At 47.2% G+C, this 14,614-nt stretch overlaps 1 protein-coding gene across 1 annotated transcript in view; it reads right to left on the bottom strand.

Moving 5' to 3' along the window:
* The window catches only part of fat4 (FAT atypical cadherin 4), a 114,562-nt gene that overhangs the window by 21,795 nt on the left and 78,153 nt on the right, over positions 1 to 14,614 (bottom strand). Inside the window, exons 7-11 of the mRNA XM_056439142.1 lie at positions 12,571 to 12,751; positions 9,573 to 9,823; positions 3,689 to 8,038; positions 2,128 to 2,232; positions 1,460 to 1,767 (exon numbers count right to left, since the gene is read on the bottom strand). Of these exons, the coding sequence (XP_056295117.1) occupies positions 1,460 to 1,767; positions 2,128 to 2,232; positions 3,689 to 8,038; positions 9,573 to 9,823; positions 12,571 to 12,751 (5,195 nt within the window). The remainder of the gene's footprint in view (positions 1 to 1,459; positions 1,768 to 2,127; positions 2,233 to 3,688; positions 8,039 to 9,572; positions 9,824 to 12,570; positions 12,752 to 14,614) is intronic.

Genomic DNA, 14,614 nt, shown 5'->3' with positions numbered 1-14,614 from the left:
TGTTGCCTTCGGGTCAATTTGACCCGATTCAATATTTCACCCTCCTGTTACCTTTATATTTACTAACATATTTTACCCTTGAGGTCAATATGACCCCAGCTATTAAAATCTCCAGGAAATTATTAGAATTAAAATTGTTTTCCAAGTTTAAGTGTGAGGTACTTTATGTTTGTTTGTTGACTCCCGAAAGAACACCGACATTAAACATTGAATCGGGTCAAATTGACCCGAAGGCGACAGGAGGGTTAAACTGCCGTTGTGTCTGTTTTGATGAAGGCAATAGTTACAATTATAACGTTCTTTTTAAAGCCTTTAAAATCTGCATGATAAGTCTGTATTTTGGGAAACCCTTTTTGTAATTAAATTTTTGGGGTTTTAGGACCCACAGATATCCCCCCCCCCCACCCCAACACAGATGAAATCAATGAACTGGGTTTAAACAGCGAAACTGGAACCTGTAATAATGTCACACACATTCAAATCATTTATTATTCGACAGCTGCGTCGGACCGACCCCCCGAACAAAGATCGCCTGTTACGCAACTCCCTCATGCCGAGAGACGAGCTGCGAGCCGTCGGCTGCATTTTGACAATTAAACGATCCTGTCCGACGGCTGTAATTACGACTGTAATGGAATATGTGAACTCTCTCCGCTCCCCCTGATTACTTGGAGCCTCCCAGACGAAGCGGTGCGTGACCGTGTCCGTGGTTTCTGTCTGCTTTGCTTTCTTTTTGACATCGACTCAAAAGACTCGAGAAAACAGACGTTCGGGCCCCGACCGCCGAAAACGACCCCGCAGCACCTTCCGCAAACGCGCCGATCGGGTTCACTTTCTATATTTGTTCGGTCTCATTCCTGCATTCAAACGCGCCGGGGCGACAACACGCCGACCGGATCGCTGCTCGCCGTATTCCTTTTCCATCCCGTCACTCTGCACCATCTCCCAAAAAAAATAAAAAAGACGATTTAACGATTTTACCAGCTTCCTATGAAAGTCTCGGCGCACGATGGGAAATCACCGATTTGAAGTCCAGCAGGAGAGCTAGCCCCCCCCCCGTCCCCCTTCCCCCATTGCCCCCTCCTCTTTCCTTGCCACTGCGTTGCTGGCAGGGGGAGAAGCCTCTCAGTCAGAGCACAGGAGACAGAGTTTCAACCTTCAGGGCCATTTTTGATCGGCGCATCGTAAATCACGACGAGCAATAAAGTATAATTACAAACGGTAAAAAAACCATAAGCTGAGGAGCTACCCGTGGTTTAGGGGGAGAGCGGTGGTGGGTGGTGGGTGGGGGTTACTTATCATCTGATGGTGCAAAAAAAGGCCACATTGGGATGCAGAAAGCCCGGGACGTAAACACCGCAACAACTCTTACGTTCACAGCACAAATGTTTTGGCTAGCCACGACATTTAAAAAAAAAGAATGCACAATGAAAAAAACGAAAACATTTCATGAGCTCACCATCCCGGCTCTCCTGGCGATGACCGTGTGGAAGCGGCCGTCCGAGACTCTGATCGTGGTCATCAGTTTGTACGTGCCGCTTCCCAAGTTGAAGGAGAAGCGCATCCGGCCCTCGAAGATCTCCAGCGCCAGGAACTCGGCCCGGTCTCCGGTCTGGTTGTCGTGGTTGTACATGAGCAGCGCGTCGCTCCTCAGCGTGGCGAACTTGATGTAGATGTAGTTGTTGTTGGGATCCAGAGACGGGAACTCCATGTAGGAGAGCTCCTCGAAGCCGTAGCTGTTGAGCTCGCAGTGTTTGCCGAAAACCCCTTTGAGGACAGAAACGAGCCAAAAAGAGGGAATCAAGAGCGAGGAAGTCGACGAATGATTGAATAAATATCCGCCGGATGAAACAGAACCTTCATCGGGGGATGCTATCAGTGATGTGTTAACAAAGCAGATTATAAATGCTCTCTCGGCTCCTCCAAAAAGTATTTTTTTCGCCCCAAATTGGAGGTTTATTGATCATAGCAGGCAATACAAATTATGACAAATGGAGAGACAAAATGAAACGTCATTTAAAATGGTGGAATAATAACGGCATGACTTTCTTTTCTTTTCAGGAGACTGCACGACAAACTCTACAGGACTTGCGCCCTGAAAAAAAAAGTGTTCTTACTATTACTTACCGAACGGACAATGACAGTAATATCCATCCACCCGGTTCTGACAGGAGCCGCCATTAAAACAAGGGTTACACTCACAGTGATTGATGATGGAGTCACACGTTTTGCCTGGGGTTCACAGAACAACACAAATTAAAATGGATGAGGTGGCAGACAACACAGGGAAGGAAAAAAAACCCAGAGGGGAACACAGTTCACTTCCCCCCACAGGCATTTCATCACCTCACAGCTCAGACATACACTGCAAAAAAAACAAAGCTCAACAAATCATTTGAAGTCTAGCGAGTTTAAAAAAAAGAGAATTTTTTGTTGTTGAAACAACCGTGAAATGGATAATCTGAAGATGCGACGTCATCTGTTTCAGTGTCGTTTCACTTGTTCTCAAAAGTGATGCAATTGCGGAATATAAATCACTTGTCCGAGATGACATCATTTGATCCGAAACATCTTGAAACTTTCAGAGGAAGAAAAAAGAAAAAAAGACATGATCTCACTCAATTGGCAGAATTTTTCTCACTGAGATTAATTTGATTTTCAAACTCGCTCAAGATCAAATAACGATGGGTTGTGGGTTTTTTTTTTGGCAGCGCAGAGAGACAAACAGTTGCAATGTTTAACATCACGATAAGGAATGTGACACTGATAATAAAACGTAATGGACATGGTGCAAGACAATAAATGATCCGGGCATGGCACAATACGGAGAAACTGACAATGAACTTGTGCAAATATATCTGAGCTCGTAAATCCTGAGACGAGTTTGCTTAATGGAGATTGATTGTGCTGCCAAAAAGCCGGCGGCGATAACAGGAAGTTGAGGGTTCACTGTGAGGGCATGCAAACTACTGTAAGTCAGGAGGGGCATTTCTTCACAAGGGGGTCATTCATCTTGATGAAACCCTCAAAAGATTTTCGGTAATTTTCCATCGTCATAATAAAAAGGGACAGTAATGACTTGATTTGAGGCAAATCGCTTGCCGCCGCCCGCTCTGAAAATGTCTTTCAGATGCCGAAGTCAGCGGCTGGACAACATTCGGGATTTAAATGCCTTGTTCTAAGTAATTCCACTTTAAAAAAAAATCCACTCCCATTTCATCTAGGGGTAATAACGCCGTGTATTCATTACATTTCCAAATGAAAAGGCCTGATTGGATCTTTCATAAAGCTCCTCGTTTGTCAAACGGCTGGAAGCGGAGCCGAATGAGAAATCCTTGATTAAGAGAAATACAGTGAGAGTACAGTGTGTGTGGTCATCGCAATGAAACGCGATACCGGTGAGCCGTGTACGGAGTCTAGTCCCAAAGTCCTGACGGGGGTCAGCTTCCAATCGTCTTTTTTATTAAAGCAAACATGGCCGATATGCATCACCTCCCAACTAGTAATCCGAAAAACAGTTGTAGCCGTGTTCGTATGCTGTGCCTACGATACCTCTCGGAAAACATTGAGAAGCAAATATTTTCTTTGGCGCCAAAGCCATGTGCTCTTGAGTACATTATTGTGTGAGTGTCTGTCCCCACTTGTACCCCCCACCCCCCTCCTCGGTCTAACACGAGTGGTGTGGTACCTGCAAAGCCGGATTTGCAGAGGCAGTTGAAGCCGCCGGGGAAGTTCTGGCAAAGCGCCCCGTTCTTGCAGGGATTGGAAAGACATTCGTTGACGTCCCTCTCGCAGGCCATCCCGGTGAAACCTTCGGGGCAGGTGCACGAGAATCCCCCCACCAGATTGTGGCAGGTGCCGCCGTTGTGGCAGGGCGACGGCTGGCACTCGTCGATGTCCGTCTCGCACAGGGCCCCCGCGTACCCCGGCCTGCAGCTGCAGGCGTAGGGCTGCAGGGGGTGGTTGGACACGAGGATCACGGGGTCACTTTCCTCTGTCTTCATGTCAGGCCCGACACTGAGACGCCTCTTGCAGCTGCCTCCGTTCTGGCACGGGTTGCGTGTGCACGGATCATGGTCCACCGCGTCTATTTGCACCCCGCTCTGCCGATGTAAGATGTCTTTGATACTCTGGAAGAATGTGGCCACGCCGCCGGGGTTGACATATTGTCCGTGGCCTCGCTTCACAGCCGCCATCAGGAACGTCTGATTGTTGAGTTCGAATGCTCCGTAAAGCAGCACCCCGGTGCCGAGTCCCGCGAGCTGAGAGTTGGCAATGCGCAGGAAGCTGAGGTAGTGGTTGGTCAGGAAGCCTTTGACTCCTTGAGAGTGGAGCCGAATTAATATGCTGTTGTCCACTGTGGCATTGGTGAAACCCATGAAGAGGACTCGGGCTGTGTTGCTGACTGAACCGTGGACGCCGTCACTGCTGCGGATGGTTAGTTCAAAGGTTCCATCTGTTGAGCGAGCTTTAGAGTTGAGGCTGCACGTTCCAGTTGGGATGTTAAACAGGCCGGAGGATGGGGGAATGAGGGAGCAATGGAATCTATCCTGGATGTCAGGGTCTTGGGGTTTGACGTCTCCCAGAGAACCTCCGGGAAACATATTCCCAAAGTAGTGGACGAAGATTTCCACGGCCCTCGGCTCGGAGGGGTTGTCGTTCTGATCGTTGATTCTGACGTGGATCGTTCCCGTGGACGACATCTGAGGCACGCCAGAGTCCTTGATCACGACAGAGAGGTAGAAGTCGCTAATCTGTTCCCTGTCGATCTCTCGACTGGTGGTTAACACTCCAGCCGAACTGAGGCTGAAGTAGCTGTTGGCAGAGCCGGAACCGAGGAGGCTGAAGAGGAACGGGCCTTGGTTGGGTGCTAGGTCCGTGTCAGACGCTGTCAATGTCGCAACGGCGACGCCAGCCCTCTGGTTCTCCATTACCTCGGCATAGGCGGTTGTCAAAGTTGGCCCGTTATCATTGATATCTTCCAGATTCACAATCAGGGTGGTGCTTCCGGTTGCGGGAGGCGTGCCAGTATCCACAGCGAGAACCGTCAGATTGTACACGGGGGTCGTTTCTCGGTCGAGCTCTGCAGCCACGGACACTTGGCCCGTTTTTGGGTTGATGTTGAAAACGTTCTGATCAAACTCGGGGGCAATGGAATATGAAAATCGTCTCCAGCTCGGTACAGAGTCCGAGTCCTCGGCGCTCACAAAGGTAACGAGACCACCGGGCGATAGACCTTCACTAACCTGCACATCGTACAGTTCTTGGGTAAAAACAGGAGGGTCGTTGGCATCGAGAATCGTGATGTTCACAAACACCTCGTCGATATCTGCGCCCCGAATGCTTCCGGTGTTCTTCGCCAACACCTTCAGTGAAATCTTTTCCTCTTTCTCACGGTCTAGAGTCCCTGTGACATAAATCTGACCTGTTTTCCTGTTGATGCCAAAGCCCTTCTTTCTACTCTTCCCGAAAATGAGGTAGTAAACGACTCCGTCGGCCCCTTGATCCCGATCACTGGCAAACACTTCCCCGACCACTGTGCCTTTTGGAACGGCTTCAGAGATTTCAAAGTAGTACTGTTTTGAGACAAAGCGGGGTACGTATTCATTGGCTCCCTTCAACTGGATGTTGACATTGGCGAAGCTGCAGCGCTCCTCGTCCGGCACGTTGAAGGCCTTCACTGTTAAATGGTAGACCTGCTTAGCCTCGTAGTCCAAGAAGCCCTGGGTCGTGATGATGCCCGTGTTCGGGTCGATAACAAAGAGGTCGCTGTCCGACGACTGTATCACGTACGCCATGACGGCGCTGGCTCCCGAATCGCGGTCTGTGGCGTTCATTTTGACCACGGTGGTGCCGCTGGGGACGTTCTCCTGCACGACGGGGAAGTACTCGTCGGGTTCGAAGACGGGAGGGTTGTCGTTCACGTCGATCACGTGCACGATGACGGACACGTGGCTGGATTTTGCGATCCAGCCGCCGTCGGTGGCCGAAACTCGAAGATCGTGCTGTTGCTTGTCTTCAAAGTCCAGAGGCTGAGCGAGGGATAACACGCCCGTCTTGCTGTTGAGCGAAAACACTCCCTCGCCGTTGCCTGAAGTAATATTGTACGTGATAAGGCCGTTCATTTCTTTGTCTTTGTCTCTGGCCGACAACGTCCGTATCGCCGTTCCCACGACGAGGCTCTCGGGTACGGTAGCTGAGAATTGGCTTTGTGAGAACTCGGGGGTGTGGTGGTTCTCCTCCGTGACCGCGACTCGGACCGACGTCCGCGAAGACAAAGGAGGGTTCCCTCTGTCGATCGCCGTGAGGTCAATGAGGAAAAACCGATTCATATCCGATGTGAGGGAGGAGGCGACAGTAATCCAGCCACTTGTTTTATCTAGCTTGAATTTACTGGAGCTGTTTCCTCCGGTGATCAAGTACTCGACCTCGGAGTTAAGGCCAAAGTCCTTTTTGTCGTGAGCTACAATTCGAATCAGCTTGGTGCCGACTTTCACACTTTTAGTGACGGGAGTGAAATAGCTCGGCGAATCGAACTCGGGCGGATTATCGTTGCTGTCTACGATGTTTACGATCACGGTCGTCTCGCTCAGCAGAGGCTTTACCGCCCGGTCGGAGGCCGTGACGATGAAGCTGCGGCGATTTATATTAACGCTGCTGGCGCCCGTCGAGTTCTGATATTTTAACTGCTGCTTCACGAATATCTCTCCGGAGCTGGCGTTGATCCGGAAAAACTCCGACTGGGACCGAATGAAATAGAAGATTTTGCTGTTGAAGTCCTCGTCGGGATCCGTGGCCGACACCCGCGTGACCAGGGAGCCCACCTCCGTGAGCTCGGGGTAGTCCAGGTAGTAAGAGGGACGACTAAATCTGGGGGCGTTGTCGTTAATATCCGTTATAAATATGGTGACATCGGTGCTCACCGTCCAGCCGGAGTCGCGGGCCGACACTTTGACGATATAGTGATCCGTGTCTTCTCTGTCGAGCGGCCTGCTTATCGTTATGTCCCCCGTGTTTGGATTGACGTTGAACGGAAGGCCGGAGTCCGCGATCGAGTATCGGCTCACGGCGTTCGAGCCGGCGTCCTCGTCCGTGGTGGTGACCCTGGTGACGGTGTAACCCACCGGGGCGTTCTCGGCCACCGAAGCGCTGAAGATCTTGGAAAACCTCGGAGCGTTGTCGTTCACGTCCAGCACGTTGATCAGCACTTTGACCGCCGCGTTTCTGGGCGGCGACCCGCGGTCGGTGGCTTTGACTTTCAACGCGTACTGAGCCACCTTCTCCCGGTCCAGCGGCCGGGTGGTTCGTATTTCACCGGTCCCTCGATTGATGCTGAAGCTGTTCTCCTTGTTGCCGTCAACGATGGCGTATTCCAGCTGCCCGTTAGGCCCGCTGTCCAGATCCACGGCCGAGACCATCAGCACCCGCTGCGGTGAGAGGTTCTCCAGTATCTCGGCGTGCGAGGGATCCTTGTCGAACACCGGGTGATTGTCGTTCACGTCCAGCACCGTTAGTTCCAGTTTCTCGTAAGAGGAGTACGGGGGGAAGCCCTGATCTCTGGCCTCAACCCAGAGGACGTATTTCTGAACGTGCTCGTAATCTAAGGGGTGTCTGATGGACAACTCGCCCGACAGCTGGTCAACGTGAAAGGCGTTATCCAGATTTCCGCTGGCGATGTAGTACGACAACGGCCCGCCCCTCCTGGAGGACCCGGTCACCGTCGTCACGACGTGGTTGGTCGGCTGGCTCTCCGGGAACGTGAAGGCGCGCTCCTTCAGTTCCACGAAGGGGAAGTTCCCGCCCGCGACGAAGCGGACGGTCACGGTGGTCGTGTCCGTTTTGGGGTTCGCCCCGCCGTCTTTCACCCGGACCGTCAGGGTGACCTCCGAGCTGCCGCTGAGCTTCTCGTTGGCGGTGATGGCGCCCCTGACGGGGTCGATCTTGAACTTCTCGGAGTTGCGCCCGACCAGCGAGTAGTGCAGCTGGGCGTTGGAGCCCGAGTCCTCGTCGGTGACGGTGACGGCAAAGACCAGGGACCCTAAAGACAGACATGGGTTATCATGATGAGTCATCTTTATGTATCTCTCTTGACATTGCAAAAACCTGAATAAAATATGTGTGTAAGAGTTATTTCTCGTATGTGTTCTTCTTCAAATTAATTGTAGACTAAAGTAAAAGCAGGGTTCATACACATGTTGACCGATGGATTTCCAGGACTTCAAATCAAATTTCCATGACCAATCTCGGTGTATACAAGAAAAAGTGAGAACATTTAGTACTTAAACTAACAATGAGTACTTTCCCATATTTAGCCAAGCATGGTTACAGCTACACTTCCCTGGCATAGTGGATTATCCCGACCACTTCCCTTAGATACTGTTGCTATGGCCACCGAATCTTTTAGTCAAGGTGTGTTCACTCGTATGGGAGCGTATGCCGGCTTATATTTTGAGCGTCTTTCTTTTAAAAGCATATTAATTATTTGAAACTCAGCGTAAATGCACATATGAATATACAGTGGGTACGGAAAGTATTCAGACCCCTTTAAATGTTTCATTCTGTTTTATTGCAGTCATTTACTAAAATGACCATGTGATATTTCAGTTGTCAGTGGTATTTCAGTTTTTCTTTTTTAATAAATAAACCAAAATTTCTACATTTCTGTTTTTTTCTTTCAAGATGGGGAGCAGCGTGAACATTAATGAGAAATAAAATTAACTTTTTTGATTTTAGCAAATGGCTGCAATGAAACAAAGAGTGAATACTTTAAAGGGGTCTGAATACTTCCCGTACCCACTGTAAAACATGTCCATGACTTTTCTAAAAACCTTTCGGATTAAATTCTTCCGATCAGGGTTCGTACGGTCATGGAAAACCTGGAAAAAATTCCATGATTTCTCCAGGTTTTCCATGAACGTACGAGCCATGATCGTAAGAATTTAATCTGGAAAAAACCTGGAGAAATCATGAAATATTAAAATGGTTATAACCATTATAAAATTCCATTATTTTTCCAAGTTTTCCATGACCGTACGAACCATGATCGTAATAATTTAATCTGGAAAAAACCTGGAAAAATCATGGAATTTTTAAATGGTTATAACCATTTTTAAATTCCATTATTTTTCCAGGTTTTCCATGAACGTACGAGCCATGATCATAAGAATTTAATCTGGAAAAAACCTGGAAAAATCATGGTTATAACCATTTTAAAATTCCATTATTTTTTCCAGGTTTTCCATGACCGTACGAACCATGATCGTAATAATTTAATCTGGAAAAACCTGGAAAAATCAAGGAATTTTTAAATGGTTATAACCATTTTAAAATTCCATTATTTTTCCAGGTTTTTCATGACTGTACGAACCATGATCGTAATAATTAAATCTTGAAAAAACCTGGAAAAATCATGGAATTTTTAAATGGTTATAACCATTTTCAAATGCCATGATTTCCCCAGGTTTTCCATGACCGTACGATCCCTGTAAAGTTGTGTATCTTTTAAACCGTCTCCAACGTTTGAACCAAGATCAGACGTTTACTTTTCTCTCCGTTCTGGGGTGTGTACTGACCGGCGGCGCTGTAGGCGGGGATGTGGGTGACGTAGGGGTGGTGGTGGAAGCGAGGAGGGTTGTCGTTGATGTCGGCCACCGTCACGGACACGGTGGCCGAGCTGGACAAGCCCCGCGGCCGCCCTCCGTCTGTCGCCACCACCAGCAGCTGGTAATTGTTCCGGTCCTCTCGGTCCAGCAGCGAGCTGGTGATGATCTGCCCCGTGGCCGGGTTGATGGAGAACTGTCCGTGTCCTCCGGTCAGACTGTAGCTGTGGGAACACAGAGAAACACGTTTTTAGTGGAAAGCTTTCGGGGAATTTGATGAGGCGAGGTAACGAATTGAGTTTTTGATGAATATCTCACCAACATTTCATGATTGGATTCATTTCTTTGAGTGAAAACCTTCCAAACCCAAATCTAGACCATAATCTGATAGATTTGAAAAGAAGTAGATATAATACACCTTTTTTTAAATTTATTTTTTACAGCCCCTGTATATATTTATATGTTTTGTGTGTTCCACTTGACTTATTACATAGTGAAAGGAAACAAAGAAAGTATGAAATGACACATAATTGTGTTGTCAACCAAGCTTTTTTTAGGCCTCTGCTCCGAAAAATGGCAAACCCAAACTAAAAAGACTGTATCTCTGCAACCACTAGGGCTATTTTAAGCATTTTACCTTTTAAAATATGTTTTTCTTTTGTTCAGATGTGTACATATCAGTCTATATGTTAACGGGGAAAAAGTAAATGAAGATGGCACACAGAGAAAATATTAAAATGCCAGGTCCGAATTGAAAAGAAGCACTTCCAGGATGATTATATGTTTGTAATAAGGCAGCTGAAAGGTTTTAAACTCTCACACATCATATTAAAATATTTTAACATTCTCCCTGCAAAGTTTGACTTTAAAAAAGTGAAGCAGAACAAAGTTAGAGAGGTTTTTAGTCCTGAGAATTTAGGCGAGATCTTCAAAATGGACATTTTGGCACATTTTGATTTGAATTTTCTCATAAACCAAACCGTATATTTCACTTCTATGTTACTCATGGTGTTTAATATATCCAGATACAGTATTTTACAACTTTTGAAGAAGTGTTTCTTCTGTGAATACCGTCAGGTCCTTCACATGTCAAGACAACAATGTTCAGACTGACTTGTCTTCATATCCCGGTGTGGCCTATAGAGGGCGCTGTTTCTCGCTTCACAAAAGCACATTTAATAGAGACATGTGCCCAGTAATGGTCACCATCACATCCAGCCGCTGAATGTAAACCGACACACACACACACACACACACACACACACACACACACACACACACACACACACACACACACACACACACACACACACACACACACACACACACACACACACACACACACACACACACACACACACACACACACACTAACGAGAGAGGATGCAAAAGCTTTAACTGTCCACGGATCCAGAGACAGGTTCGGGATTCGCAGTTAATGGACTGCGAGAATCAAACTAATAACTGAGAGTAACCGGTTCTGGTCTCCCCCCCGACCCCCCGATGTGCACAACATACACTGTCATCGACAATTAACATCCTCATTATCGTGTCTTGGGAAACCGGAGCCCACCTGCCCCCCGATGTGTGGCGGTCACGGAGGAGGGAGGGCGGGGTCACACTCGAGTCAGCGTCATCGGCCAGACGCTCTTACAGGCTCCTCCCCCCTCCGCGAAGGGGCCTCCAAATGTGCGGAAAAAAATCACGTCCCCCCCCCAAAACAAACGACTTTGGGTGTTGACCAGAAGCTCTGCACTCGGCTCCTAAACTCCCGCCGGCGGTTGGAATCCCACGGCGGGGAGGTAGAGTCCTTTCTCTCACCGGGGAATCAAAGCGACCTGATTACTCGCCGCGCTCACTGAGCGAGAGCGGGGCTAGGATTGTTATATTAAAGTAAATAATTGGTTTTCATTAGTCTCGAGCACACAATGGGATTTTATTTTTATTCCCGCGTTAATCTGTCAAATAAAGAAACGAAATTGAAATAAACCTTCGGTGCAGAACGATCCAACGTTTCCCTCAGAAGAGCCTGGAAAAAACTCCTCAAACGGTGAGCTCACCGCAGGGGAGCAGGCCTTCTTTTTTTCTTCTTTCTTAACGACTTTAAAACAGATTTAAATGCAATTCCAGCAAAAAAAAACATTCACTTGTTTTGTCTGTCCGGGAAAAGACATTTAGACCGTTTAGAGACATTGAGATTGTTTTGAGACATTTGGACCAATTTTAGACATTTAGACCGTTTGAGATCGTATTCTTTGTAAATTTCGAGATAATTTTTCTTCTTGCACCTTGAATGATCAGAGTAACAAGAGGAGTTTGACCTCTTCTTATAATTAAATTGGATTGAAAGTGCAGCAGAGACCAGGGGGCGGGGGGGGGGGTCCTTGTTGCATGTTGTCATTCTCTTATAAAAGCATAAAGCAGGTTTCTTCCCTTTTTTTCCCCCTGAAGGGTTATTTGGGAGTTTTTCCTGGTCCGATGTGAGGTTTTGGGGCAGGGATGTCTATGTGTACAGATTGTAAAGCACTCCGAGACAAATTTTTAATTTGTGAAATTGGGCTATACAAATAAACTGAATTGAATTGAATAAACATATTTTATTTTTTTTACGGTCAGAAGACAATCAGAGGTTCTTTATCAGTGGCGGTGAACTGGTGTATGCTGGGAAATTGGGAGGGTCTTCATTTGTATCAGACGCCTCGATAACGAAATATTAACAGTGCACGCCAACGTTTTTGTTTACATTTAAATTATCAAAATCTCACATTTACATTCGCTAAAGGTGCGATAAAAAAAAGTGTATTAAAACTTTTTGAATTCGGGTCGAATGTTTAAAAAAACCAATGAAAGGATATTTAAACTGTTAGTTCTCAAAGGCACAGAAAGGCATTCCCTAAAAAAAAGGAGGTTCAAAATCCCAAATAAAAGGTCATAAAGCATGCAGTGTGTGTGTGTGTGGGGGGGGGGGTACCTCGTCACCCCGTTGACGCCCACGTCGGCATCGGAGCTGTTGACCAGCAGCACGTCGGCGCCCGTCAGGGCGTTCTCCATCACCGTGGTGTGGAAGGACGAGGCGGTGAACACCGGCACGTTGTCGTTCACGTCGTCCACCAGAACCGTGACCGTCCCGGTTCCGCTCAGGGACGGAGAACCTGGAGAAGAACAAAATAATATATATATCAAGAGAAAACCACCAGGACAGTAGCGACTCGTTACCACGGAGACTTTTCCCGGCCGACGGGTTTCAGGAAGTTCTGCTCGTGCCACGGCGAGCTGGCGAACGCTAACATGTGAGCGCCGTTAAGATTCATTCTCCGACCGCATCGGCGCCGGCAGATTCCTCCGGCCGCCGGTTGGTTTTGGGTTTCCGCCGGTGGCTCGGCCCACGTCGAGAGGGCTCCATGTCTCTGAAACCGAATCTCTCCCGCTCCGTCCTTCCTTCCTGGGGTCTCGCGACACCTCCCATGGATTTAATTTCTCTCGCGGGCGAAGGGTATCTATTTTTAAAACGCGCACCATCGGCCGAGTTGGAATTTGATGCGAGGGGAGAAGAAGTGCTATTTTCAGAAAATAAAAAAAATCGAAACGTTTTCTTCTTCGCTGAACGGGTGACGAAACGGGGCTCGCTGAGGGGGTGGGTGAGGGGGGGAATCAATAGCAGATGAAAATGAGCCGCAATGCAGAATGAAAACCTGAAGGGAAGGAAAAAATGAAAGATTCAGACATCTACCTTGATTGAGCTGACCTTTATATTGCCTGAACATATACAGGACTGTCTCAGAAAATTAGAATATTGTGATAAAGTTCTTTATTTTCTGTAATGCAATTAAAAAAACAAAAATGTCATGCATTCTGGATTCATTACAAATCAACTGAAATATTGCAAGCCTTTTATTCTTTTAATATTGCTGATTATGGCTTACAGCTTAAGAAAACTCTAAAATCCTATCTCATAAAATTTTAATATTTCCTCAGACCAAGTTAAAAAAAAGATTTATAACAGCTGAGTGTTTGTCAAGGCTCAGGAAACCCTTGCAGGTGTTTCGAGTTAATTAGACAATTCAAGTGATTTGTTTAATACCCTACTAGTATACTTTTTCATGATATTCTAATATTTAGAGATAGGATATTTGAGTTTTCTTAAGCTGTAAGCCATAATCAGCAATAAATCAGAATAAAAGGCTTGCAATATTTCAGTTGATTTGTAATGAATCCAGAATGCATGACATTTTGTTTTGCATTACAGAAAATAAAGAACTTCATCACAATATTCTAATTTTCTGAGACAGTCCTGTATATATATATATATATATATATATATATATATATATATGTAAGTCACAATGTGGGATTTGGGGACATATTGTTGAGCCTCTTTTCCCGCCTTTTTCCCCGCCGTTTTTCCCGCCTATTGTCCCACCTATTGTCCCGCCTCGTTTCCCACCTCTTTTCCCCGCCTCTTTTCCCGCCTCTTTTCCCGCCTCTAACGTGTCGCCGTTCCCTCCTTCAGCTTCATGAATCCATGCGAATGCGTCAACCGTGTCACACCCCATAATAACAAACACGCTCCATCCCCCGAGGGCGCGGCGTGTCCCTGGCGTGTTCTCAGCTGGTGAGAACACGGGATAGCTTGAACCGCACGTACCGTCGGGGGATCGGATTATTATTAAGAGATAACACAAAACTCTCAACAATCTAAACATGAGGAATCTGAGGACGGAGGGTGTTGGGAACAATCTTCGGGGACGCCGCAGATCTGTTTGCTTAGCCGGCGTTGATTATCGTCTAAACGCGATAAAGATCTGGGTAACACGCTCATTAGCGTCGGTGCCAGTTCGTCTCGTTTGGAGGCGAGACGAGACGATCCGTCCCCGAGACGCCGCACGGAGTGAGGTGACTCATTTATTTTGTAATTTACGTCACCAAAAGGAAAATACCTCAGAGACACATTTAAACCTCCTGCACTAGGTTTAGGTATTTATAACTGAGGCAACGTGAGCCAATCAAAACAGCTC

The sequence above is a fragment of the Pseudoliparis swirei genome, chromosome 19 (genome assembly GCF_029220125.1).
Source record: "Pseudoliparis swirei isolate HS2019 ecotype Mariana Trench chromosome 19, NWPU_hadal_v1, whole genome shotgun sequence".
Taxonomy (NCBI): Eukaryota; Metazoa; Chordata; class Actinopteri; order Perciformes; family Liparidae; genus Pseudoliparis; species Pseudoliparis swirei.
Note: the sequence above shows the minus strand (reverse complement) of the source record. Positions and strands in the feature narration are given on the sequence as shown.